We start from the raw sequence: 27,283 nt of genomic DNA on the forward strand, positions 1-27,283 counted from the left end.
GAGGGAGGGGGACTTGGTTGGGGGAGGGGGAGGGAAAGGGGAGGCGGCGGTGGGGAAGAGACAGAAATCTTTAATAAATAAATAAATAAATATAAAAAAAATGAGAATGCCTTACTGAGAAAAGGTACCAATCCATGTGGCTAAACATAAACTTTTTGGGTGAATTTAAGTTGTAAGAGCTAGTTAACAATAAGCCTGAACAATAGGTTACACAATTTATGATTAATATAAGCCTCTGTGTGTTTATTTGGGACTGAATAACTGTGGGACCAGGCAGAATGAAACTTCCATCTACAGATATAGGAATGATAGGATAAAAAGGTCGATTTCTGAATCTACCATTAAACTGTAAAGCAACTATTAATCTCAAATGTTTTACACTGGCATAAATTTTTTTGTATGTTGATACATATTTAAGGTTATTTTTGTTATAACATACTGTATACATGCTTCTACTGTTTTACAAGATATTTTTATACATTGATACAAATTTAAGGTTACTTTTGTTATACTGTATATACGCTTCTACTCTTGTTTAAAGTATTGTACCTATACAGTACCTCATTTAAAATGTAATGTATAGTTATAGTCCTTGAAAGTTACTTTTAATTTAAAACATTATTTATTTTATGCACATAGCTGTTTTGCCTACATGTATGTCTGTGCACCGGTTGCATGTTTGTTATCCTATGGAGTCAGAAGAAGGCATTGGATCCCTCAGGACTGGAGTTACAACCGTTGTGAGACACCATCGGGAAATCGAATCTGGGTCCTCTGAAAGAAGCCAATGCCATCTCTCTAGCCCATTATTTCATATTTTTTTTTGCTTTCAATAATATTTGTGACTTGTTTTCCTTTATTCTACAACAACCAGTATCTGACAATCACCAATATGTTCTTTTCTCTTTTTAAAATTTATTTATCTTTATTTTATTTGCATTGGTGTTTTGCCTGCACGTATATCTGGGTGAGGGTGTCAGGTCCCCTGGAACAGGAGTTACAGACAGCTGTTAGCTTCCGTGTGGGTGCTGTGAATTGAACATGGGTCCTCTGGAAGGACAGTCAATACTCTTAACCATTGACCTATTTCTTCAGCCCTGCCAGTGTTTTCTTATGAATAATGCTAAAATAAATGTTTGCAAATAAATTGGTATACCCATTTCGGTTATTTTAAAAAGATTAATATTTGCATTGGAATTATAAAATAACTATTACGGTTTTTTGAAACATGTAGTCCTTTAGAAGCCTTGAAATGAATTGTACTCTCACAAATCATGCTAAGACAGCTAGTACAATCATTACTGAAATCAGTGTGACAGTTCCACAGAAGATGGAAGTCAATCAGCCTCAAGACCCAGCTGTATTATTCTAAGCCACATACCCAAAGTATGCGTCACCCCACCTCAGGGACACTTGCTCCACCACGTTCATCGCTGCTGTATTCATGACAGCCGGAAACTGGAGGCAACTTAGGTGTTCTTCAGCAGAAGAGTGGTCAAGGAAAATGTGGTAATTCTCACAATGGAGTATTACAGATGGTGGCGCACGCCTTTAATCCCAGCACTCGGGAGGCAGAGGCAGGCGGATCTCTGTGAGTTCGAGACCAGCCTGGTCTACAGAAGCTAGTGCCAGCACAGGCTCCAAAGCCACAGAGAAACCCTGTCTCGAAAAACCAAAAAAAAAACAAAAAAAAAAAAAAAAAAAACAAAAAACAAAAAAACAATGGCATCATAAAGTTAGCGGGCAAATGAACGGAGCTAGGAAAAAGTCACCAGTGCTCACTTACAGCACAATTTCAAACCGGCCACAGCATCAACGTGAACTGGGGGCAGACTGCAAACATGACGGCAAGTGGAAAGGAAGAAGGAAGCATGGACTGGAGAGCTGGATGCTTCATCTCTATGACCAAGTTCAACTCAATTCACCTTGTTCAACCATTTCCAGTCTGAGTTTTCACACTCTAGGCACCTTCGATGGATTCAAGAAATAGCAAAGTTCTCTATAACATCTCAAAAATGCTTTTCCTTTCACTTCTATTAGAATAAAAATATATAATGTGCCAAATGGTGGGAATTTGTGGGTAAATCATGCTTCCAATGCATGCATATCCAAAGTTTTTCAGATCTTAGACAATGCACTGGGTATGTGGGCAATGTCCGCACATACCTCAGTCTCTGGTCCCTATCTGGTATTTTCATGCTTGTAATTCTATAATATTCTACTCCCTCAGTTCAGAGCCAAGAAGTTCTCTGTAAACATCTGACTTCTGATCTCATGAGAACTCCGAACAAACTCATGGGAAAATGCTATTTGATATCAAGAAAAAGAACAGTTTTGAGTGACATCCATTTTTTAAATTAAAAGTTATTTCCTAAGATTGCCTGGTACAGGGCAATAGTGCTCAACGAGTGTTCTGTGAGATGCGAGTCTCCAGCGGACTAATAGGCTTGAATTGCTTCCTCCAAATCATCAGAGGGAGAACAGGTTTGACCCATGTGACCCCCACAGGATAAAATGGGTGGCGAGAGCTAGGGAAGACTGAAGTAGGCATGGCGAGCAATCTTGGAGTGCCACTTCTGACCAGGTCACCTCAGTCCTGACACGTGTGCCAACCTGGCCATAGCAGCATGTAGCAGGCGGTGTATCTGGGTTGTCGTCACTACAAAGCCTTACCGCATGGTCGGCTCAGTGACAGAAAGGCCAGGCAAATAACACAGCCACCCTCGCAGTGTGTCCCTTATTGGGTTGCAGGAACCACAGTCTTATTGGAAGGGCTGACTTGAAGATGTTACTTTTTTTTTTTTTTTTTTAGTACTTTACAAAAGACAAAGTCTATCAAGCACCCATAAAAAAAGAGATTATGGGGAAAGGAGCTAAATTCATTTAGTCCCGTTGGCAACATCCCTGAGTATACAGAGGAACTTGGCTTCACTCTGCTGTGTGGATTAGCCGCAATTTTAAAATCTGTAATTTTCTGTTATCTATCCAGACAGCCTTTTATTTATGTGGATAAACTGAAAATTGACTGTAACTGTGAGAGCCAACCGTTGCCAAGTGGCACTCTTTAGAAACGATGTGAATTGAGATGTTTCTCTCACCGGATCGCTCAAGCCATGTTTGCTCATGGCTAAAGTATGTGCTATCCCTCACAATCCCCCACGCGGAAAAACAGCCCTGGCTCAAAAACAAGCCTAGTGAGACAAGACTGACATTAGCACCAAACGAGAAGTGAGACGGTGATTTGAGGAAGTAGAATAAAGTTCAGCAAATGCTGGGAGATTTCCGTGGAAGCGACCGAAAGGGGAACTCCAAGATATGCCTTGCATTTGCACTGATCTGAGCCTGAGTTTGCATATCTTGCCATTTCAGAGCGCATTCTGACTAAAAACAGCAAAAAAATACCTAGCATGCGTAGCTAATGAAGCTAGCTAGCAGCAAGGTGGGCGCATCCTGTCAGAGTACGCATAGCAACAACAGCGCTGTGATTAGCCAAGTGCTTCCCACAGGTGGGCACTGGATGGAAGCGGTTCACATGAATGAACTCATTAGTCCTCCTACCAAGCCTGTGAAGTGTGTGCTATTCTTGACGCAATGTTCAGGAAACTGAAACGTGGAGAGATTGATGCGTTTCCGTAGCTGATAAGTAGTCTACCTCTGGTTTGAGATGCCACTCGTACTTGAACTCACTCGTACTAAAGAGCACCATGCACTCTCTTGCCCATCTGCCCTTGAAGCATTTGACGTGGAAGTCATTCTTGTGTTTGTACGTTGTTCCTAGACTCTCCCAAGGTCAACTTTTGGGGATAACGTGCATCTTCCATGTGAACTCCTCCAAGAATATTATACCTCAAAGTCCCTTTCTCTCGAGTCAAACAAAGACCTACTGTGAAGAAGGTGCTCCTTGCTTGATATAATTGGCTTCGGTCCGAATACCTGGGATACACATAGGCATAACCTACAAAGCCTTCCAGTACCTGATTCAGCTTCCAATACCTGACTCCTTTACAGCCGTACTTCGTACTGAGTGTGGGTTGTGTGTGCGGCAGAGGCAGTCCCAGCCTATCTGCTGAGGATCTTTGTAGCCTAAACCATGTGAAGCAGGTGAGCATTTAAGATGCTGAAGAGGTCACTTGCCACCAATTTGCTTCTCTCACAGAGTCACAGATTGGTCTAAAATTAACACTACTAATATTGCTGATTTAGACAACAGCCCCACCTCACCCCCCACTCTACAGATATAAGCATGGTTTTGAAAGGAAACCATCAACATTCACATGGAATTAGTGTAGTGCGCTATGACGCTGGGAAAGACAGCTGGGCTCTGAGAGCAACGGCAGGATACATTCTGACACAGCGTGAATGTGGAAAACTCACTGCACTGAGTCTGCAAGTGACAGTTCACGATGAAGTCTTGGATTTTTTGTAAAGCGTGAACAGTAAGAGCAATGTGGTAGTTTTTCATCAAAATGGTAAATTCCCAGAGAAGCCCCCAAGGGTTGATCGCATCCTCCTCCGTGTATGGTACCACGTCATTTCTCTTATTAAATGATTCTTGTGGTAGATACTGCATTTTTTTTAATTTAATGGCTCCATGCGGCAAAATCAATAGCAACTTTTTTTGTTACTCTTTAATGTGCTGAGTGCTTTATATAATCAATATAGTATTTAATCTTCACTATGTCGGGAATGTGCCGTGACCATCCATATTTTAGAGGGCACTATCTCAGGCCTAGAGGATAAAGTACTCCAAGTCATAGAGCTATTAAGAGGCAAAGCTGCGATTGCTCTCCTCGTTCCTTCCTTTTGGGAGAGACGTAGTCGAGACGTTGTGGTAGAGATTCACGCTAAAAACAGACAAGACATGCTAGGGAACTCAAATAGAGAACATAAATGTCATCACCTTGGTTTTATCAAAGACTTCCTAAGGCTTTGCTTCCAAAGCTATTTTCTATCAGAGTAACATTTAGAAGCATATAAAATCCTGGACGGCTATGGCTGGCGAGGGGCTGGAGCATTACAAGTACATCCCTCATTTAATAAAAGAGGAAGTTCAGGGGTAGTGTCCCCCACACGGTTCCGGCTCTTAGGAATGTTTACGGAAAGCAGAAGATATGATGTAATCATTACTGGTAACATAGGAAAGAAAGTAGCAAAGAAAAACACAGTCACCTTAGACTAGTTAAATAGTATCTAGTCCAGCCAACTCCTCAGTCCAAGCCAAATAAATACAAAGGGAATGCTTCCCAAAACAGTTCATTCTAACCCCACACATTATCCACAGTAAGCACTTAGCAAAAGTTATTTTTAAAAAATGAATCTCTAATTTTATAATACTCATTATAACATGGAGAGCGTACATCCTTTCTTGTTCTAGAGATAAACAGCTAAAAACTCATCTAAATGGTTAACCATGAATAACTCTTACAAGGTCCACTTTGATTTATGGTCATTCAATACAGATGTGAAACAAAAGCATACTAATTTAGACAAAATGCATATAGTAACAGACTTAAAATGACTATCATCCATTTGACAATTTTCCAAACTCTGTATTTGAAAGGATTTTTCGTTACTGAACCTCTTTGCCACCAGGGAGTCCAACTCAGTACAGAATTGTGCTTTCTTCAGGGAGGGGTGCCAAGGTCACCACCCATAGCAGCCTGGAGAAGTCCCTTTAAGCTTGCTCAGGAACATAAACACAAGAATTTGAATATAAACTGGAGGATATGCCCAGCCTTTTCCAAATCCCTCTGTGTCTACAATTGGCATCTTCAGTCGCCCTCTCTTAAAAATTAGAGGGCCTGAAATAGAATCCTAGTCCTCGCTCTTCACTTGGGGAAAGCTCAAACCCATATCTCTAGTGCAAAGAGCTGTAAAACAAACAAACAAACAAACAAACAACACGATCATCTGATGCTTCTCTAAGGTGGCTGGGCGGACTGAGGGCCCCTGATCTATTCCACAGACTGAAAAGCTAGCGATTACAGTGGGACCTCGGGAGCCCCAGCAAGCAGCTTCTATACTTCCTTGAATTTTCATGGGAAACATGAAACCGAATCTGAGTCCTGAAAATCCATGATGAATCCTTTCGCTTTTGAACTGTCTCCTGCATTAACTTGGGGTCTAGAGCATTGCCTTTCCCCCTAACTCCGGAGAAAAGGTGATAGCTTTGAAGACGATGCCTGAGCCTACTCTCTGCTTTCAGGTCCTAGCTAATTCCCTACCTGGGTTGGGTGGCCAAGCCTGGAGCATGAGATTCAGACTATCTCTTTCTGTTCCTATCTCTTGAGATGCTGAGGACGGACCAGAAAGGCTTTGTGCCTGGTAAGCCCTTACTCCACCACTGAGCTACTCCCCCAGTACCTTCTATTCTTATTCTATACAGAGCTGCCTGCTAATTTAACAGGTTGGATTTGGGACAAGCAGCTCTGCTCTCTGCAGTTCGGGCTGCTCCTGAGTTGTGTCCTGCTCCAGGCCTAGCACTCAGGAAGGAGCGGTATCTGGCCAGCGGCTATTTAAGGAGAGTGTGAGAGGGTCTCTCATTGACTTTGAACTTGAATTTTAGGATCTTACAGGACTACCCACTGACTGGGAAGCTGCACTCCATTTTTTTTTCCTAGCACAAGTTTGCCAACACTAGAAGGGAAAACTCTAGGTTTTTGTTTGTTTGTTTTGTTTTGTTTTGATTTTGAGGAGCATTTCACAGAGGATTTGAAGGTGCTGGGCCCAAGAGTTTCCCTTTAAATCACTGTCTTCTATTTTGCTCACTCTATCTGATGGAAATGAGCTACGAGGAGTTGTTGCTCATGTTATCAGATTTTCTTTTTCTCCTGAAAATTTCTAGGCCAGTGTCTGATCAGATAATCTCATGAAAAAGCTATCGCTTAGGAGATATCAAAGCCAACACCATGGCTGCCAATCCATAAAAATGGAATCTATTTCAAATCAAAGATCTTGCCTTAATTTTCGTTTTGGTCTCCAGCATATAAGCGAGTTAGCTGGTAGTGGGAATTTCACGCATGCTCGTTGCATTGAAGAAAGACATGCAGAAGAACTGTGGTGAAGGGGATTCTGCCTTGGGCTTTGATTTCTGCAATTACTTGTTCCAAATCTTCTCATTTGAAATGTTTTCGAACCAGTGAGTAGTGATATTAAACGGCAACAGAGTAACAATTGGTTTTACTGCTAAGCAGAGAAAAGCTGCCTACTCAGTAGCAAAACCCAGTCCACGGTTCTGAGTTACTTTAAGGGCGAGAGTTCAGCTTGGGGGAGAATGCTGACTAGAAGCTATGCCACAGCTACATCTGCGTTATTTGCCACACAGCCCAAATTTTCTGTCTGTAAGATTCCTTAGAACTGTTGATTCCCCAGGAATATCTGTGAAAATTAATATGAGCTACCAATGAAATATTACCATATAGACACAACACCTGTTACTTCCAACGCCAACAACCACGCTGCGAATGCGCTGAAATCAGTCGTATACTGTAAACAGCCAAGGTAAGGGGATAATAACAGCACACATTATGACTTAGTGGTTTTTGTTTTCTGTGCTCAGGACTGAGTCTGGGACCTCGCGTATGCTAACTACTGACTAACCTCTGAGCGACACCCTCAATTCTCGCTTATTTTCAATAACTGATTACCGAGTAAGAGAGAGTGAGGTAGAGTCTAGGTAGATAACCGGGGATTACAGATAGCATTCCAGGAGTCCCACTTGTCTGCCTGTGGGATCATGTGACATGTGGATGTCATCAGTCACATGGCATCACAGTAGAGAAAAGGTCTGCTGAATCTTGTTCCTTTGATGTAGTCACTGTCTTTGACTAAATTATAATCATCTTTGGAAATTTGACATTTCTTCATGGTACAGAGCAATTGGTCACTGATGTGGGATGGCCTTCTGTATATGTGTTGATTTTATTGGTTGATGAATAAAAGCTGTTTCAGCCAATGGCTTAGCAGAGTAAAGCCAGGTGGGAATCTGAACAGAGATATATATAGAGAGAAGGCAGAGTCATGGAGACGCTGTGAAGCTGCTAAAGAGGAAAAATGTCTGCCCCAGTACCTTACTGGTAAACCACGAGCCTCGTGGCAAAATAGAAAATAATAGGAATGACTTAAATAAGATAAGAGTTAGTTAATAAGAATTGTGACCTAATAGGCCAAGCTGTGTTTTAGGTAATACAGTTTCTCTGTAATTATTTCGGGTCTGGGCAATGGGGAAATGAACAAACCGTCTCTGACTACAGGTTACCACTAGAAATAAGACAGTTGTACTGTGTTTATAGGTATATTCCTTTGCCTATATTCCCTTAGCTCTCTTCCCATGCCCTACCCCTGTATTTACTTCTGTGTGTCCTTGTAGAAGCCTTAGGATGGATGATCCTGTGTGTTGCTTTTCAGACACTGTCGACTGTTCTTTTCTTTTCTGAGACAGGAACTCTGTCTTAGGATTTCTATTGCTGCGGTGAAACATCATGACCAAGAAGCAAGCTGGGGAGGAACGGGCTTATTTGGTTTACACTTCCACATTGTATCCCATCACTATAGGAAGTCAGAACCAGAGTTCAAACAGGGCTGGACCCTGGAGGCAGGAGCTGATGCAGAGAGGAGGGGAGTTGCCTACTGACATGCTTCCCCTGGTTTACTCAGGCTACTTTCTTGTAGAACTCCTGACCACCGGTCCAGGAACGACACCACTCACCATGGTCTGGGCCCTCCCGTATTGATCACTAATTGAGAAAATGCATTACAGCTGGATCTCATGGAGCCCTTCCCTCAAAGGAGGCTCCTTCCTCTCCGATGACTCTAGCTTGTGTCAAGTTGACACAAAACCAGCCAGTACAGTCTCTTACTTAGCCTACAAGTAGGCTAGGGTGACTGGCCTATGAGCTACAGGGATCGTCCTGTCTCTGCCTCCTCCTCACTGGGATGACAAACACATCGCCATGCCTGGCTTTTTTTTTTAAATTGGAGTTCTGGGGATCAAATTCACATCCTTACTCACTGAGCTATCTCCTAATCACAATGAGCAAAGGATTTTTTGGCATAAAAATATGTAGATCAATGAATAAAAATGTTAGAGCACAGGTTAGCGGGGGTAGGCAAATAATAAATATGACAAATGCAATATGTATTATGAGAGCTATGAAAAAGAAGAAAGTAGCTTCTGCGGGGTGGCACACACTTTTAATTCCAATACTTTGGGAGGCAGAGGCCGGTGGATCTCTGAGTTCAAGGCTACCCTAGTCTACAGAGCGAGTTTGAGGGCTACACAAATAAAACCTGTCTCAACCCTTCTGCAAAAAAAAAAAAAAAAAAAAAAAAAAAAAAAAAAAAAAAAAAAAAAAAAAAAAAAAAAAAAAAAAAAGAAAGAAAAGTAGAAAGAGAGAATAAGGAAGAAGTTGCTGGAGAATCAGATGGAAGGTCTGGGGCACATTACGCCCATCTGGTAGGCAGCCTCCCACTGGGATCTCAGTCTTCTCCAACACCTTCTCATAGGCCACCTCATCCTTGACTGCTGCTGGGCACCTTCTTAACCACCAATATCCCCTGCTTTGTTCCCAGAACCCTTCCCACCTCTGCTAAAGCACTCAGCACTCTGTCGTGCTTTAGATGTAAATGCACCTGATTGGAACTTCTAAATAAAAAGAGCTGTCTTACTAATCACTGCAGAGTCACACACAGAGGCGCTGGCTGAATGAGTGTTGGTTGACTAGTGAATCCTAAACTTATTGATATTGGAATTCAAAAGTTGAGCATGGAGATACCTGATGCAGGTGCTTTTCTGGAAAATGTCCATTCCTTTTGCTCTTGAAGAATTTCTAGCTTTTACAAGTCCTACATATAACACACCCAACAAATCAAACAGAAACTACAGTATCCTCAGGAGCTTCTCTTTGCAGTTGCAATGCATTATGTGAATAGCCTGGAAATGTCGCTGCTTCTTCATCACAATTCAGGCAAGGTAGTCAACGCTGCCACCTTTATTTGGCAACATAGCTTTGCCTGAGAGAAGATGGTTTAAGTGATATTGTCAAACTTTATTGTTCTCTTTGACAGTGGGTAAAACGTACAGAAAGCATCAAGCTGTATTCTTCTGTTTGCTTGTTCAAGAGCCAATGAAACTTGTCAGTTTACCATGGGCGTGTCTGTCTTGAAAGTGTTATTATAAGCATATTTACTCCTCATGACTACTGAACAAAGCGAAGCCCTGAAATTGATTTTTGTTACACTTGCTGTACGAATATTGGTGGGCAGGTGGGATAAAATTCTTCTACTGAACAACTACAACATAATGCTTGCATTTTACTTAAAACAGCAGTTTTAGAAATTAAAATATTAATGGGCAATTATTACAATATAGTTATAAATTATCAGTAATGCAGCAGATTGAATTCATGATTAGCTTTCTTGAATAGAGAAATAATCACATGAAATATTAATGAATGCTCTACTAGATTGAACATTGTTTAGGGTTTCTGTTGCTGTGAAGACTTTCTTTTATAGAGTTTTTCTCTTATAAGAATTGCCATCATCACAACAACTCTTATAAATAAAAGAAAAACTTCCTTACAGTTCAGAGTTTTCATCTTTTATCGTCATGGTGGGAAGCAAGGCAGCATGCAGGCAGACATGGTGCTGGAGAAGGAGCTAAGGGGTATAATATCTTGACCAAAAGGCAACAGGAAATAGTCTGAGACAGTGGGCATGGCTTGAGCATACATGAGAACTCAAATCCTGCCTCCATGGTGACACACTTCCTTTGACAGGCCACACCTACTCCCACAAAACCACACCTCCTAACAGTGCCACTCCCTATGAGCTTATGGGGGTCAATTACATTCAAACTCCCACACTCATGATGGATCCTTTTGACAAAGAGTTCTTTTCTCTTAAGAAGGAGTCTTGCTGTGTTGCCTAGACTGGTCTCCAACTGCTGAGACCTCCCATCTCAACCATCTCAGTAGCTGGGATGATGAATGTGCTCCACTCCATCTGCTAGCAGGTGAGGAATTTAAAATGGACTTTTAAAATAAGGAAATGTGTTTCCATCCATAAAGTCTTGTTTTTTTTTTTTTTGCAATGCCAAACACTGAGCCCAGGATCTTGCATACACTAGACAAGTGCTCTGCCATCCTCCTTAATGTTTTTTTTTAATTAAATTGAAACACTCATGTTTGTCCTATAGAAATTTATTTTGTACCCAAATACAGGTAGGGCATGTTTTTCAATTATTTTTCCTGATGTATAGAAAATCACTATATTCCTTTTCAAGATTTAAGGTTGCTAAGGTAAGAATTGTCATTATTAGAGACATATGGTTACATGAAGCTACATGTACATAAAGTACATACATCAAAAGCAACAAGATAATGAGGGGAGAAGAGAGAAAGTGTAGGTTAGAGACTAAGCCAATGGGACAGACACGGTACACACCGACAGGAGACAGGACACCCATGCTCGAGAAGACACGGGTACACACCGACAGCAGACAGGATGCTGATGCTAGAGAAGACACGGGTACACTCTGACAGCAGACAGGACACCCATGGTAGAGATTCCACATCGGCAGCTGTGAGGTCACACTTTCCTTCTGTTTTACCGCTTTGGTTAGCATAGTGCTGCATATGTGTGTACACAGTTCTGCACTGAGTACTTGTTTAATTAATTGAATAACTTACACAGGAATAGCCAAATGTATATTACTTTTTGTTCTTGGGGCTGTGTCTACTACCCAAAACATGGATAAACAAAGAAAATAGAAATTATGTAGAGATGACAGTTGTTTCAGTTTTTCAATGTTTTAATTATCTACTTGGTATCATATAAGAAAGTTTGGCCAGTCACTCATCACTCGGGAGGCAGAGGCAAGTGGTTTGTGGATAGTCTGATCTACAGAGTTCGTTTCAGAGAAGCCAGAGCTGTTGCACAGAGAAACCTTTTCTCGAATAAACCAAAAGAGAAGAAAACAGGAAAGTATGCCAGGGGGTGGTGGCGCACGCCTTTAATCCCAGCACTCGGGAGGCAGAGGCAGGCGGATCTCTGTGAGTTCGAGACCAGCCTGGTCTACAGAGCTAGTGCCAGGACAGGCTCCAAAGCCACAGAGAAACCCTGTCTCGAAACCCCCCCCCCAAAAAAAATTGAAGTAGGTACCTGTGAATGAGCATTTTAATATGCTGCCTGAATACACACCCATGTATATGCTAAATTCATAAGTTTTGAGACCACAGTAAACACATTTACCTATAATATGGGTTCAACGTGGGAGCTCAACAGATAATATGTTTTCATGAAAATGAAAGACAATGTTAATAAAGTGAGAAGAACATGTAAGTATCTTTCAGCTATACGATTCCTTTCCCTTGCCGAGCTGAAGTTACTGGAGAGTGCAGGACTGCTCCCGTTTCTTCAGAGGCCCCGGCTCACCACGACTTCACCAGTCAATAGCAAACAGGGGCTGCTACTGTGAACACCTTTGTTATCTGTCCGTAGAAGTGGTCTGCTGCTCTTAGATAAGAGAGGGAGCAGAACCAGCGGTGATGCTGAAGTGTAAAAACTGAACACTGCTGATGTATCTGCTCTGTTTTTACAGGGTCTCACTCTGTGCACCAGACTGGTATAGAAATGACTGTGCAATCCCAGTTGGCTTTTAATTTGGAACAATTATCCAGCCTCACCCACCCAAGTCCTGAGCCACCACCACACACTGTTCATACTTAGCCTTTATAGAGAGATTATCTTGAATACTCTTTTTGTAGCAACATGCAAATGACATAATTGAAGACATTCAATAAGAAGGAATTTGCACATAGCACAATTTAAGAAGCGGGTAAATAGATACAACATGTAGTTTAGCTTAGAACTGCTACTTAGGAGGGATCTGGTTTCACCATAATAAAACAAATGACTAGGCCCACTTTACACGGTATCTAGTTGTACTTTACGAGGGTATTCCTGGGGAAACATCTGTAGTTAGTACTCTTCTTGTGTCTTTAACCAGCAGTAAAATGAAATCAATCTTTATCTATATCCTGATTGTCTCCCTAATGCATGTGTTGCTTTTTTCTTTGAATCCACAATACAAATCAGAATATTAAAATGGCATTTTAGTTTTTGAGAACTTCGTACATGAATATACTGTATTGATAGGATTTCCACCCTTCCAGCTCCTTCTCTCTGTCTCTGTTGAATTTATGAGCTCTTCTGCAATTGTTGTTTATAACCCCAATGGGCTACCCACATGGGATTAGATACCTAGCAGGGGCTCATCCCTGCTGAAATGGACTTTCCCTCTCTCAGTGGCTAATGACCACTTAAACTTCTTCATGCAAGGGAGGGGTGTTGTGAAATTTCCCTATCCATGCTGGTATGTCAACTGGTATAGCTATAATGTAGGTCTCTCGCAGGCAAACCTACTGTTGGAATTTCATGGGTGAAAAATATACTGAGTGGTGTAACCCAGATACAGGAAGACAAAAACCATATGATCCCTCTTATTTGTGGATGCTAGCTCAGAATCTTTAGATTTGATTATATAATCTGTAACCTCAGGAGCTAGAAAAGTAGAAAGGCACCAGGGGAGAAGGGGGGGGGAGAGAGAGAGAGAGAGAGAGAGAGAGAGAGAGAGAGAGAGAGAGAGAGAGAGAGAGAGAGAGAGAGAGGCTGATAAAGTATTACGAAGGGGAAAAGGAAAATGGTGCAGGGAGAACTTAACTGAAAAGGGGGCAGGAAGGTAATATGAGGGGGAGGGAGGAAGGAAAGATGATAACACACAGGGTGTTGAAAAAGCCACAGAGAAATACTATTTTAAAACCTACTTAAAATACACATATATGGATATACATATAGTTCAATGGGATTATATCACATTGGGTGATAATATTCCCACCCAGGAGCCATAGACTATCTAACAAAAACTCCATTGCCAGGCAAGGAACAACTCTTTTTGAGTTGTTGGGGGCATCTGAGAGGCTCTCCAACAATATAAGCTACCACCATTGCTTAGGTTTTTTTCTCAGAACTTGAAAGTAGGACGCTACTGCTGAAGACACCACACACTTCAAAGGATCTGGAGGAGCTGGAGCTGGAGCTGGAGCTGACTTGGAAAGCTCCTCCCTGAGGGTGGGATGCAAGCTACCAAAGGAAAAGAGTCCTACCCAGTTGTAAAGCCTGCAGACCACAAAGGCCAGGACAGCAAGATACCCAAAGCATATGAAAGTGGCATTTATATATTGGGGGTTACCAACAGCTATTTCATTGGACTTAAGGTAACTTAATGGGAGAGAATTCATGCCTGGTATTGTAAATCTGAGAGGTCACAAACCCTAGAGAAGAGCCTACTGTTTCAGATTCCACATCCGTATTAGTTCCTAACTGTGTTCTGAATACTTACCCTATGCCCCTGTATCTATGGGCATCGCTCTCACCTCTCAGCAAAGGAGCTTCTTTGTGCAGAAGACAAGGCTACCGGAGAGATTCACGGGTGGTTAGACATAGAGGATGATGACTGTGGGCTGTGTCAGCTCTGCCTGGGGCATCTGCAACACAACCCTTACACCTAAGACTCACGGAACCTCTCAGGAGATGGGGCAGAAAAGGAAAAACTGGAGGACGAAGATGGCTGCTGCGAGGCAGTGTCTTCTAGTCGTGATGGCTATGCTGACGCGACACTCTGGGTTTTAATGCCAGCACCGAACAGAAAGAGAAACAGACAGTGGGAAAGAGGGAGGGAGGGGAGTGGTGGAGAAAGAACCATGAATTATATTTTACTTGACAGCTATTTGCTTCCATGCGTTATCTAATTAAAAAGCGCATGGTGGGCTGTGCGTGCTGACGCATGGCTGCGGGAATTCTAAGGCATGCTGTATTATAACGTGGGGAAGCTGGAGAGATGACTTGAAGGTGTGTCAGGATAGAATGCTGAACCTGTCAAATACATGGTTAGGAGGGCGAATGAGTGCTTAGGGCCAGGGGAAAGCAAGAACAAACTGGGTGACAAGGGAAAGATGGCTTTAGAAAATCGGTCGGCTCCATGCAGGCTGTGGCTTCTGAGCTGTGGGGACCAGGTTTTCATCACTTCCCCAGGCTTTTAGTTTTACTTCACGTTTCGGAGCTTTCCACTTATTTTTATCTCGCAGATAATATTGCTTACAGCGGTCTGTCCTGATTTTTACATCCTTATGTTTTTCACTCCAGCATCAGAATATAATTCCCTTTTTTTATGCAGATAGGAAGGTGTTCCCATTTGAGGCATGTGTGAGTGCATGCATGCATCTGGGCGTTCAGGTGTACAGAGAATGGAGATCAGCCTTCAGTGTCGTTCTCAGGAATGCTTTAGGACAGTCTCACCGATTAGGAGAGGCTTCTCCTGTCTTCCCCTCCACAGTCCTGGGATTACAAGTATATGCCACCAGGACTGGCTTTTTAGGTGAGTCTAGGGGATTAAATTTGAGCCCTCAAGATGCAAAGCCAATCCTTTTTCAACTAAGCTGAACCCCACCCCCACCCCCCAGAATATCCCCTCTCAGTTTCCTAGCCTTGTCAACTCTTGCATTTCTTATGTCATCCTCAAAAACCCAGGAAGCTGTCCAGGTTGACAATGACCAGTATCCTTCAGTACATGAATGTCTGTCTCTTAGAAGGGCACAGGCATAAGAACACCACAGTTTTACACCCAGACACATTTGGCCAGACGAAGGGGCTCCATCCTGCCCCCACCCTGTCTCACCCTCGGCTACGAACGCAGTTCAACGTCTACCAAAATGGAGAAAAAATAAACTCACAAAATGACAGCAAACTGGTACTGCCCACATAGATCTGGAGACACTTACCAATGAAGGGTCATGTGGTAGGGTGGTTTGGCTTCTTCTGCTGTTATTTCAAGTATGACTTTGATCAGGGTCAAGTAGAATAGAGAAGAGCTGCCTGGTGTTTTTGTTTGTTGGTTTGTTGCGTCACCTACTGTAGGTTCAGCACTGTTATTGGTACTCGTTACTTAATATTCATAATGCAGGGCCACCCTAAAAAAGCCAAGTCAGAAAACAAAACACAAAAAGTTAACCGCCACCACTGGGTGAGGGGTGTTTATTTGGGCACCATAGAGATGCCCAAAATTCAGGTGCAGATAGGCTAAACTTGGAGTCACAGACAGATCTGAGATCTGAACCCGGCCTCGACTCTTCCCTAACGCCAGTTTTACCACTTACTAGACCTTTGGCCAAGTCATTCACTTGTTCAACGACCACCTTGTGTTAGGTGTGCTGCTTGGCTCTGGGTTTCCAAGAAAGGATGTGGCCCCGTCCTTTCCCTGAATAAAGCCTTAGCAGAAGACACACTGGAAGGAGACAGACATGTAAGGGAAGCCTTGTCACCGAAGTGCCAAGAGTAGTTCTGGTGGTCTGAAGTCCGGTAGGAAGTACAAATATTGAACCCAGTACATTCTAACCTGGAACAGGGAGGTGGCTGAGGTCAAGAAATGCTCACAGGGGAGGTGGCTTTGCAGCTCCATGTTGTCACCCAATGAGTCAGGGGGTTGAAACACAATGCTTAGCCTGAGTGAACACTGGACCCTGAAAATTCCCATGAATCCACAAGGATGACCCCAGCTGGGACCCTAAGCAATAGAAGAGAGGGTGCCTGAACTGGCCTTGCCCTGTAGACGGACTGATGATTATCTTAAATATCACCATAGAACCTACGTCCAATAACAGATGGAAACAGAGGCAGAGACCAGCATTAGAGCACTGGATTGAGCTCCCAAGGTCCAGTTGAAGAGCGGAAGGAGTGAGAGTATGAGCAAGGAAGTCAAGACCATGAGGGGTTCACCCACTGAGACAATGTGCCTGAGCTAATGGGAGCTCACCAACTCCAACTGGACTGGGAGTGAACGAGCATGGGATCAAACTAGTTCCCCTGAATGTGGCTGACAGTTGGGGCAGACTGAGGGGCCACTGACAGTGGCACTGGGATTTGTCTCTACTGTATGTACTGGCTTCATGGGATCCTGTTCTCTTTGGATGCATACCTTGCTCAACCTAGATGTAATGGAGAGGGCCTTGGACTTTCCACAGGGCAGGGTGCATTGCCCTCTCTTAGGATTGGAGGGGGGTGGGGTGAGAGGGTCTGTGGAGGGAGTGGGAGGAGGGGAGGAAGTGGGAATTTGGATTGGTATTTTTTTTAAGTAATAAAAAAAAAGTAAAAAAGAAAAAACCCTGGACCCTGAAACAGCCTGGTAAGAAATGAAAGTGACTCAAGGCTGGAGCGAAACTGCCGAAAGCTGGGGGCAGCTGAGTGACACCCTTTGTCAGAGGATTAAGGAAGTAACATATATAGAGTGTGAAGCAAACCACACGAGCAGGCTGAAGCTGTTTTTCTTCATCCTCTCTCCCTGCCCAGCCTCCCAGTCTTTTCTATTCAGTGCTGGGTATTGAATCCATGGGTCTTATACATGGCACCCACTTTCTAGACAGCGAGCTCCTCCTGTGGCCACCTCCTGAGACTCCTGACACACTGTGGGGTTCTTATTGTGGATCACTTTCCTCACCACCTAACAAATGGTTCATACCCGTAAACTCATAACAACAGTGGCCAGAAGCTTGGTGACAGTGAGGGTGGATTCTGGAAAAGACTGAAGCAAAAGCTGAATTTGGTGTCAATCAATCGGGCGGCTTTGCGTGGCTTATCCGTGTGAGTCCATGAATGTGTAGAGCCTCCGGCACAGGGGGACAGGATTCAACATTTTTCCGCAGGAAGAGCTTAATTGTTTCCCAAGCCAGGAGAAGCTTCCTCTCTCCCTATCCCTCTCTTCCTTTCTGTCTTCCTGCCTCAGACCTGAGTTCCAGTTTTCTAAGTGTGTGTCATCGTCTACTAATCCATCCTTACAGGCCAACCTGTCCATCTCTATTACATGGCTCTGTGCATTCTTGTGTTGAATGCAAACCCTGAAACCTGAATCTAGATTATTCAACATAATCAGCCATTGAAGATATGCAGCAAGTATTTGCTAAATAAGCATCTAGCTAATGAGATACTAAAAATAATCTCACTTGCTGTGGCAGGACACTGGCGTTGGGCGTGTGGCCAGAGTAGGAGGTATCTTACCTTAAAATGTCTCAAAATGCAGCAAAACAAGTAACAGAAATGTTACAATGTTACCTATTTTGTTTTCAAGGAGTCTGCATATGGTCAGGAGCAAGTACATAGTCAGATGGCCCATTTTGAAGCCTGTTACAAGTCACAGGGCCCTGAGGCCTCTGGCCGAATGGCTTGTGTATCAGTTTTCTCATTTGCATACTATAGGCAATAACAGAATCTACCTTATAGCATTGTCCTGAAGACTTATAGAGTTACTGAACACAAATCACTTTAGAGTAGCTCTGGGGTGTCACCAGTGTACTACCTCAGCCTCAGGAGGAAGCAGGTCTCCTGAGGAGAAGGGCAGCATTGAGGTCACAATCCCAGATTAGGAGGGCACGTGCCTCCCTAGGAGTTATGCCAGGTGCACACAGCACTGTGGCGGACCTTTCCAACCACTACCCAATCAGGCATGTGGGGTGAAGCTTCCGATCCCTTAAAATTGTTCTTAAAAACGTGGCAACGGGACTGGCGAGATGGCTCCGTGTTTACCAGCACTCTTCCAGAGGAACAGGGTTCGATGCTTAGCGCCCACCTGACTGCTCACAGCTGTGGATAATCCCAGTTCCAGGGGAATCCTGTGTCCTTTTCTGGCCTCTGGGCACCAGGCATGCAGATGCTGCTCAGACACACATGTAGGCAAAACATCTATACACATAAAGCAATCATTAAAAAAAAAAAAACAAAAAACAAACAAACAAACCAAAAAAAAAAAAAAAACACCCAAAAAACTACTCTCTTCCAAATGCCCCAAAATAGCACGGTCAGTGTCGGGACATAGCTCAAGAATAGAGTCATGTGAAGGGAATTCTGAGCCCTTGTGAGAAAACTTCAAGAAAACAAGACATGAATCTTGTGACCTCAGTGTCTTCGAAACACGGAATTTTTCTTGGAATGTGTTTTCATGCTCCTCCCAGGTGTGGCAGACTGGAGTGAGTTTAAGCTGTTGTTACTCATGTGTCTTCCTTATAGTATAAATTGCCCGAATATCTGGTAAAGTTGGCTGTCGCATGAGACTTTAGTCTGTCTCATGTTTAGGCCCTGCTCTCCCATGTTCTCTCTGCCGCCTAGAGTGGTGAGCAGGTCAGGACACAGGTGAAGCTCTGTTGCAGAAATACATTTCCTATCAGATGTGCCACTGTGTCATTTTTCCTATTAAATCTCGTGAGCACCTGGATAGCTGAAAGCTTCCTATCAGATTAATCTTTTAGTAGTATATAAATGTTTATGTCACCAGGCTTGTGCTGAGCCATCTTGATGGCTCCACCTTTTAGTTAAAAAATGTTTTCAAACATTTACGTATTAGGAGCATGTGTGTGTGCTCAGAGGACAATTTATAGGAACTGGCTCACTCTTCGTAACATGTAGATTGCAGAGACTGACCTTAGGTGGTCAGGTTTACAAGCAAGCACCTTTATCCATGGAGCCATCTTGCCGGTCTCCACTTTTTATTTCTGAGACAAGCTCTCTCAGTGATCATGAAGCTTGATTCAGTTATGCTGGGTGAACAGAAGCCTTCAGGGCCCTGCCTGCCTCCATCCCACCAGGGCTGGGGTTACAGACTTACATTACCAGCCCAGCTTCTTGCATGAGTTCTGGGGATCTGAATTCATATCATCATGTCTGTGGGACACTCACTTTACGGACTGAGCATTCTTCCCAGCCCGGATTATTTTTGTTACTTAGGATGATTCTACACCCTGAGTTCAAGTAATTCTCCTGCTTCAGCTTCCTGAGAGTATGGATTGTTGGCTGCACCCACATCTCTTGCCTTCAAACCCCAACAATAGCAATGAAAACAGCCAGGTTCAAAATCTCACCTTACAGCCAGGCTAAGCAATGTCACTGGTTATGTTGGGAGAAACCTCTTAGTCTCGCGCTCTGTCACATGCAAACGCCACGAATTTACACAGAAAACGGTATGTACCTAATTAAGTAAGCATTGTGGATTGGAACATAAAACATTACGAGACAAAATGTAAACCATCTTCTTATAAACCAGATTTTAATAACCTAATCCTAAAACAGGAAATATATGTTAGGCATTATACGTTGATGAGAGGTTTGCTTTGAGCCTTGGAATTTAACTTCCGTATTTGTAGAACTTTCAGGCCATGTGAGAGCATTTTAAATTTGTTTTGACGACTATCTACTAGTGCACCCCACAAGTTTAACCCAAGAGCATTTTAGACACTGAATTTGGCTCAAGTTTTAAATTAACTTTTTTTTTTTTTCCAATGGTGCAGGTCAAACTCAGGTCTTTTCAAATGGTAGGCAGGGTTCTATCATTTGCACAAGAAGCTAAGCAAGGGCTCTACTCATGAGTTGGGCAGACGCTTGCCTCCCTAGTGTGGAGTCCAGAAGTGATGATGGTGAGGTATCTTCAACCATCCGCCACCTCTGGGGATAGGTCTCTTACTAAATCTGGAGCAAACTGATTAGGTTAGGCTAGCTAGACCAAGGCCTGTGGATCCCACCATCTCTGACTCTCCAGCACCGGGGTTACAGACACCTAATGCCATGGTTGAATTTTTATTCGGCTGCTGGAGCCAAACACAAGTTTGCATGTGTGTACTGCAAGCATCATGTTGACCGAGCCACCTATGCACGTCCATGTTTTTACTTTTTTAATAGTTTTGAGCTGGGCGGTGGCGGCACACAGTTTTAATCCCAGCATTCAGGGGGCAGAGACAGGCAGATCTCTGTGAGTTCTAGTTTCAGGATAGGCTCCAAAGCTACACAGAAACCCTGTCGGGAGAGACAGAGAGAGAGAGAGAGAGAGAGGGGTTTTGGCCCTGTGTCCTGGCTGGTCCCAAACAATGGGGTTCATGCAGTTTTTTTCCTGTTACCTATTACCAGATCAAGAAAATGTTTTACTGTATTTCTGAACTGTAAGATCCAGTAAATAATTAAGATGCATATCTACTTTAAGTCAATAAAAGTAATGTATACGATTGAGAAATTAATGTGCCCATAAAATTTCTGCACAAAAGCTAAAAGACTAGAACTCTCAAAAGTCTTTCCTGATTTCAGTTTGTCATGTTGTCACATCAATTGTGATTAGAAATTGGTTTAGAAACACTTTTAACTCACAAATTTACTAGGAGAGCTGCCTGACAATATGTATCGAAATTTCTTTGTTTTGTTTTGGGCTAAAAGTATTTATAAGTGTTTGGCATATTTGCTATTAGTAATACGGGTATTTTCAAAACAACATATGTATTGACTGTTACAGAATAACAATGAGAGGACATTGAAATTTCTTATTTGCTGACAACTCAAGGGATGCCTTGGTGGTGTCCTCAGTTTTCAGCAAGGTCCTAAACATTAACTTTCCAGTTCCGAAGCTACGTGTGTTAGAGGAAATGATTTTGCTCATCAAAACAATGACGGCACCATGATTGCAGATTTTATTCTAGTGCTCTGATGAGGTTAAGTTGTATGAGACCCAAACTGCTTGTTGAGCTGAAAATCCAGTTCTGGATTGCACGAATGACTAAATTTCTCCTGTATTCTGCCTGAAAAACGTGACTGTCGGAGGAGTGTAACTTCGGTGACTCCTCAGTTAGGAACATGGCCAGCTCATTTCTAAATGGAAACTCCCAAGTGCCACAGCCCATCAATCATCTGACATATAATCCGACTTCCACTGAGCTGGAATGTTCTTTAAAGGTCAGGTCTTTGGATGAAGAATGTCAGTTTAGTGGGTTCTGCAGCAGAAATGCCTAAATCTGGGGCAGTGCTTGAGCGTTGGAGAAACGGCTGCTCTTCAAATAGCAGAGAAGAACCGAGGACTATAAGCGGAAAGTCTTCTGCTTAGCCACATTCCCTACTGCCTCTGCCTGTATCTCATTAAAAGTAAGATAAAAGAAATATAGCTGGGTATTGTATCATATTCATCTACTTTCACTCGTATGCTAGGGAGTCTGGAAACACTACCTGGCAAATATTTGAGAAAACTGGAGAAATACTATATTCGAGGTGGAAAAAAAATCTAGATTTTTGTTTTAAAAAATTGGAACTTTTTAGCACAATTACTTTTTTCCCCCCTTTTTCAGTAAAAAGGAGCTTGCCGCGCACTCCAGGCTGGTCTCGAACTCATGGTGTTCTTGTTTCACAGCAAGAAACCTGCTTTCTACATATATAAACAACAGAGGCCTGGTAGTGACACATGATCATAATCCCAGTACTTGGGGGCACAGTGGCGGAGAAAAGACAATCACAAGTTCAAGACTGACTAGGGTGTGCAATGAGTTCCAGGCCAGCTCAGGCTACATGTGACTCCACCTCCACAAAGTGAAACCACCAGAAAGTGGGCCGAGCGAGAATCCCCTTCTCTTTCCACGTTCTCTATATATGCCATCCGTTCCACTCCCCAACGCCTTCTGTCCACATGCCCGCCCCGCAGGCACGAGACTCCCGCAGTTTATGAAAGTGAAGCAATGCGGCATTCTTTTTTCAGATAGGCCAATCTTTTTGCTAGCCTGGGACCAGAAACTGCGGCTTCTCAACTGTCCCAAACCTGCCGGATTCTAAGGATCTGATCCTAACCTACTTTTTCAGAATGGCCGAAAGCGAGTAAATAAGAATTTCAATACGTGCCCTTGGGCGACTGGATGAAGTTTTCCCAGGCTGTAGCGATTAGCGATCTTTAAAAATGATCTAATACCTGTCCTGAACGCAATCGCACGGCTCCCACAGGGCACACAGAGGGCTTTTTAAAGCGCTCTCCTAAGTGATGCTTAAACCGCAGAAGGCTTCCGAGAGCAAACATCCGCTACAGTGCGAGGACACCTGGGCTTTCTTTGCAAGTCGCCTTACGGGAACCTGCGAGCTCCGCGTCGCTCTTCCGCCCACGCTCGGGGCGCCCGGAACACCGATTCTCTCGGGAGAGAGTCTGGAAAACGGGCTGCGACTCCAAGCGGGATCTTTCCCGAGTGGGTCAAGCTGCTGGCGGCATTTCTAAGACCCCACAGCGACGCCCAGCATCCCGACCCGAGCCGCCGAGCCGCGCTAGGAGCACCTCCCGTTACCACCGGGAACCCCGACTCCACTGCTATCCCCAGCCCCCACCGTGATGCCCCCCCACACCCCGTTTCTCTTCCACGTGACGAGGGCCGGAACCGTCACTTCCGGCGGCGCGAGTAGCGCGCCTGCGCGAGGCGCCCGGCTCTGCCAGAGGTTGGCACCGGCGCCGCACCCCTTCCCAACTGCCGCAAGAGGCGGGCGGCGTCGGTCGGAGCGGGCGCCGGCGGGCTGCGGTCTCCTGGGTGCGCAGGCCGCGAGGCTTGGCCGCCACGCCCACCTCAGCCGGCCCCTCCCTCTTCCCAGGCGGCTCGCGCCCCGCGCGCCAGGCCCCGCCCCGGCCCCGCCCCGGCCCCGCCCTCCCCGCCGCGCTCTGCGGGCGCCGGGGCCGCTGCAGCGGGCGAGCCGGCGGGCGAGCGGGCGGGCGGCCGGGGCTGAGCGCTCGGGACGCGCGGAATGTGAGGCGGGCGAGCCGCTGTGCACCGTCGCTAGCTCTCTCATTCCTGCGCGCGGAGGAAGGGCGGCGACTCCTTACGGACGGTCGGCCGCGCCCCGCCGCGCTCCGTGTGGCGCGGGTCCGGTCTCTCGCCGTCGCGCGCGCCCTTGTGCCCTCCTGGTGCCCTCCAGCGCGCCGGCGGGACCATGAAGAAGTTCTCTCGGATGCCCAAGTCGGAGAGCAGCGGCGGAGGGGCGGCGGCTGGCGGGGCCGCGGGAGCCGGGCTCGGCGGCGGCTTCGCAAGCTCGTCCATGGGGGTCCGGGTGTTCACCGTCGGCCGCTATCAGGTCACCCTGGAGGAGACGCTGGCCGAAGGTACGGGCGACGGGCGCGGCGGGAGGCAGGTGAGGGAGGCCCGGGGTGTGGCGGTGGCTGAGGGGCCAGCTCGGAGGCTGGATGAGTGGCTCGGGCTCGAAACCGCTGGCGGCCCCGGTGCGGGCACGGTTGTCTGTCTCGGGAGTTTGAAATCGTTTTCTGTTCTTACTGGCGCGAGGGAAGAAATAGAAGACGTCCCAGTAAGTGATGTGGTGTCATGATTGGACCCGTGACTCATTAGTGAGGGTCAGATGGAGCACTGCTGGGACACTGCTCTGCCAGCTGTGGCTCTGGCGGCTGTCCTGCCTTGCTCTTGGGTCCCAGCCTCCCCGACGCGCAGGGCAGTGGATCCCGCAGCCGCTGCGGTTTGTTTGGGGTTTGTTGCTGCTCAAAATCCCAAACAAAACAGGACTCCCAAGCCCGTGTGTATCTGGTTGTGTGTGTGCGCGCACAGATAATGGGTATGTGTGTTGGCATCGTCTCTCCGAATTCAGTTAAGTGGTTGCTTGGGGCGGGGGTGGGTGGGAGTAAACTTGAAGTGCGTTTATCTGTGTTGTGTAGTATCTTCTCCCGGGGACAAGATCCTGTTTTTGTCCGCCTAGTGCCTAGTGTGTCATTTTATTAGTACTTTAAACAGCGAGCAGTTAAACTTTGCCGTGTGAGGTTTTTGGTGGCTCTCTCATTGTCTGATAGAGGCTATGGCAGCTGGTAAAAGTCCAGGTACAAAAGAAAGTTTATTCCATGTTTAAAAAAGTGCTAGGCTTTAGTTTTGTATTTCTGGTGCAATTTGCTTGTAGAAAATACTTTATGATATCTTATTACATCTTATTACATTGACTTTGAAGTTTTGAAAGCAAGATATTAATATGTTGAAAAATCCATGAGAAGTAGTTCTCGTTGATAAGCAAATGATTTTAAAAAATAAAGCTAAGAAAAAGAGACTGTAGGGAGACGTTTTGATGTTCTGATTTGCTGGTTAGATGTTGACATGGTTTGAAAACAAGACAGATTCCACTTGTATTTTTGAAATTCCACGAACAATAGGAAATCAGTGCGATAAAAAGCTAAGGGCTTCAGGTCTATAAAATAAAGGAAAAGCAAACTTAACATTATCAGGGATGTGTGTCACTGTGTGCAAGCACTTGCTCAGGAGAGCGGCCCTTTCTGAGCCCTGGTGCAGGGGAGGGAAGGGATTGCCGGGATTTCCAGAATGTGTCTGTGTGGCTTTGATAGCTTGGCTGCTGTACCAGCTTTGCTAGCTCTTGATGCCTGGTGCATTTTAGGTGTTGGTTAAGTTGTGGTGTAGGTGCTGAGTGTTGGCGGCTATAACTCCCACACTGACGGTCCAGTTGTTTAGTAGTTCACTGAAGTGTAGCTTGAATAGTGCTATCCCTCCTCACTGAGTTCCAGGCTTTGTCTTTTATTTAGTATTGTGACAGCACTAATCACTAATAGACTGTAAATTTTAATATGCCCTGTTTTACCTCACACTCGGTAGCAAAGCACTGATATCACTGTTATAGTGTTTGTTTGTGGTGTGTGTGTGTGTGTGATAGTAGAGATTGAAGGCAGGACCATATTACCAGACTTCGTACCTTTTACATTTTTGAGACGGAGTCCTTCCCGAGTTACTGGGAAAGCCTTGAATATTCCTGTCTTTTGCTTCAGCCGTTCAGTGCTGGGCTTTCCCACAGGTTGTTTCCCACGGCTTCCATTAACTTTTGCTGAATGTGTTTGTCTGTTTTTCATGTGTACATGTTCGTGTGTCTGTGGCTGTGTGCATGTGTATGTCTGTACACTTGTGTGTGGAGTAGTGTCAAGTGTCTTCCTCAGTTGCTTTCCAACTTTTGAGATGTGGGAGCCATGTATTTGGCTAGACTGGCTAGCCTGTGAGCTCCAGTAGCCCGTCTGCCTTCCTCTCCTGCCAGCATTGGGGTCTTCTGTAACCCCAATGCTCAGCTCTTACACGGAAGCTGAGGATCTGAACTCAGGTCCTGATGACTGGCAAGCACTTTACCCTTCGATTTCTGCCTCATTAAGATTTATTTCATTGATTTTAGGACCGGGTGATGTTCTCCTTTATTCCCAGACAGGTGGATCTCTGGGTCTACCTAACAAGTTCCAGGACATCAAGGTTACCGAGAGAGACCCTGTCCTCAAAACAAGGAACACAAAACCCTCAAAATACCTTCTTACTTATTTAGTTTTAATGTGTGATCAAGTGGTAGGTGGAAACAAAGGTTGAAGAAACTCTCAGGAACGATGGGATTTCCTGTCTGTACATCATGGCTCCCACCTAGGCTTTCTTCCCTTTCTAGAATACACAACTGAAATAATTCTTATTTTACTCTTAGGATCCTGCAGCTTAGGCAAGGTGTTTAAGCACAAGGTTGGTTTGCATTTCAGGGTGATTTCAGAAGACAGACCTTGCCTGTCGTCTGAGGTGTGTGTGAAGAGCTGTTCCATTTAGAGAGACCCCTTGTCTTCAATGAACCAGTCTCTGTCTTTCTCTGTGTAAGTAGTTGTATTCAGAAGTCGGAATGAACATGGGCTCAGCAAATATTGGGTCATTACTTCCAGGGGAAGTGACAGGTTAGATATACCACTTAAGCCTTGGTTCATGACGTTTATTTGTTGGCTGATTTATATATGTGTCTTGTCCTATGTGTATTTGTGATTAAAGACACCTTATTTAGTGTATATTAGTGATTCATTAGCATGTCATTATCTCAAACTCAGGCCAAAATGAAAATTATCTAACACAGGATTTCTTTGTAAGAAAATCATAGCCTTCCTTGAACTTGTGAACTCTAGACTTCACTTTGCCCAGGAACCATTTTAAACACAGAAACCACCACTCTAAAGCAAATGAGAAAAGGTGACATTACAGTCACCAGGGGAGGTAGAGGGAAGAGCACTTTGGAAGGGTCAAAGACAGGCAAGTCCAGGGAGGCAGCACTTCACCCCCAGAATGCCGTGAATAGTGTGATTTGGGGATTAAAGTAAATTTTAGCATGTAGGCAAATTGACAGATATAGAATCCTGAAATGATGGTCAACTATTGTCATACATACATGTGCTTGGGTTTGTATACTACATTGACAATGAAAGCATTTTCAGGGGTATACTTTTATCTGTACTAAACTGTTGGCATAGTTTCCTCTGGAAAGCATTCTGTAGTATTGTCTTTTTTAGTTAAGCACATATATGCCTTGAAAATGCTTGTAACTTTCGCCCTTCTCAGTTTCTGCTCAGAGTGGCTGATGCCATAGTGAGGCGTTTTCGTGCATTTTCTCAGAATTGATTCAG

The 27,283-nt window shown here is 44.4% G+C and overlaps 1 protein-coding gene and 1 long non-coding RNA gene across 5 annotated transcripts in view; one reads left to right on the top strand and one right to left on the bottom strand.

Annotated features, from left to right (window-relative positions):
- The window catches only part of LOC126506572 (uncharacterized), a 78,535-nt gene extending 55,342 nt beyond the window's left edge, over positions 1 to 23,193 (bottom strand). For 2 of the 3 annotated variants that reach the window (XR_007593255.1, XR_007593257.1), the window contains exons 1-3: positions 22,808 to 23,193; positions 18,674 to 18,786; positions 15,837 to 16,025 (exon numbers count right to left, since the gene is read on the bottom strand). This is a non-coding gene — a long non-coding RNA (uncharacterized lncRNA). The remainder of the gene's footprint in view (positions 1 to 15,836; positions 16,026 to 18,673; positions 18,787 to 22,807) is intronic. The other variant, XR_007593256.1, reaches the window with a different exon arrangement.
- Positions 23,194 to 23,672: 479 nt separating this feature from the next.
- Bmp2k (BMP2 inducible kinase) overlaps positions 23,673 to 27,283 on the top strand; it is a 77,156-nt gene continuing 73,545 nt past the window's right edge. For both annotated transcript variants that reach the window (XM_050149601.1, XM_050149602.1), the window contains exon 1: positions 23,673 to 23,974. In XM_050149601.1, coding sequence (XP_050005558.1) covers positions 23,806 to 23,974 — 169 coding nt within the window. In that variant the 5' untranslated portion in view covers positions 23,673 to 23,805. The remainder of the gene's footprint in view (positions 23,975 to 27,283) is intronic.

Source organism: Alexandromys fortis, unplaced genomic scaffold, assembly GCF_014885135.2.
Source record: "Alexandromys fortis isolate MF-2015 unplaced genomic scaffold, M_Fortis_MF-2015_v1.1 scaffold_0, whole genome shotgun sequence".
NCBI lineage: Eukaryota > Metazoa > Chordata > Mammalia > Rodentia > Cricetidae > Alexandromys > Alexandromys fortis.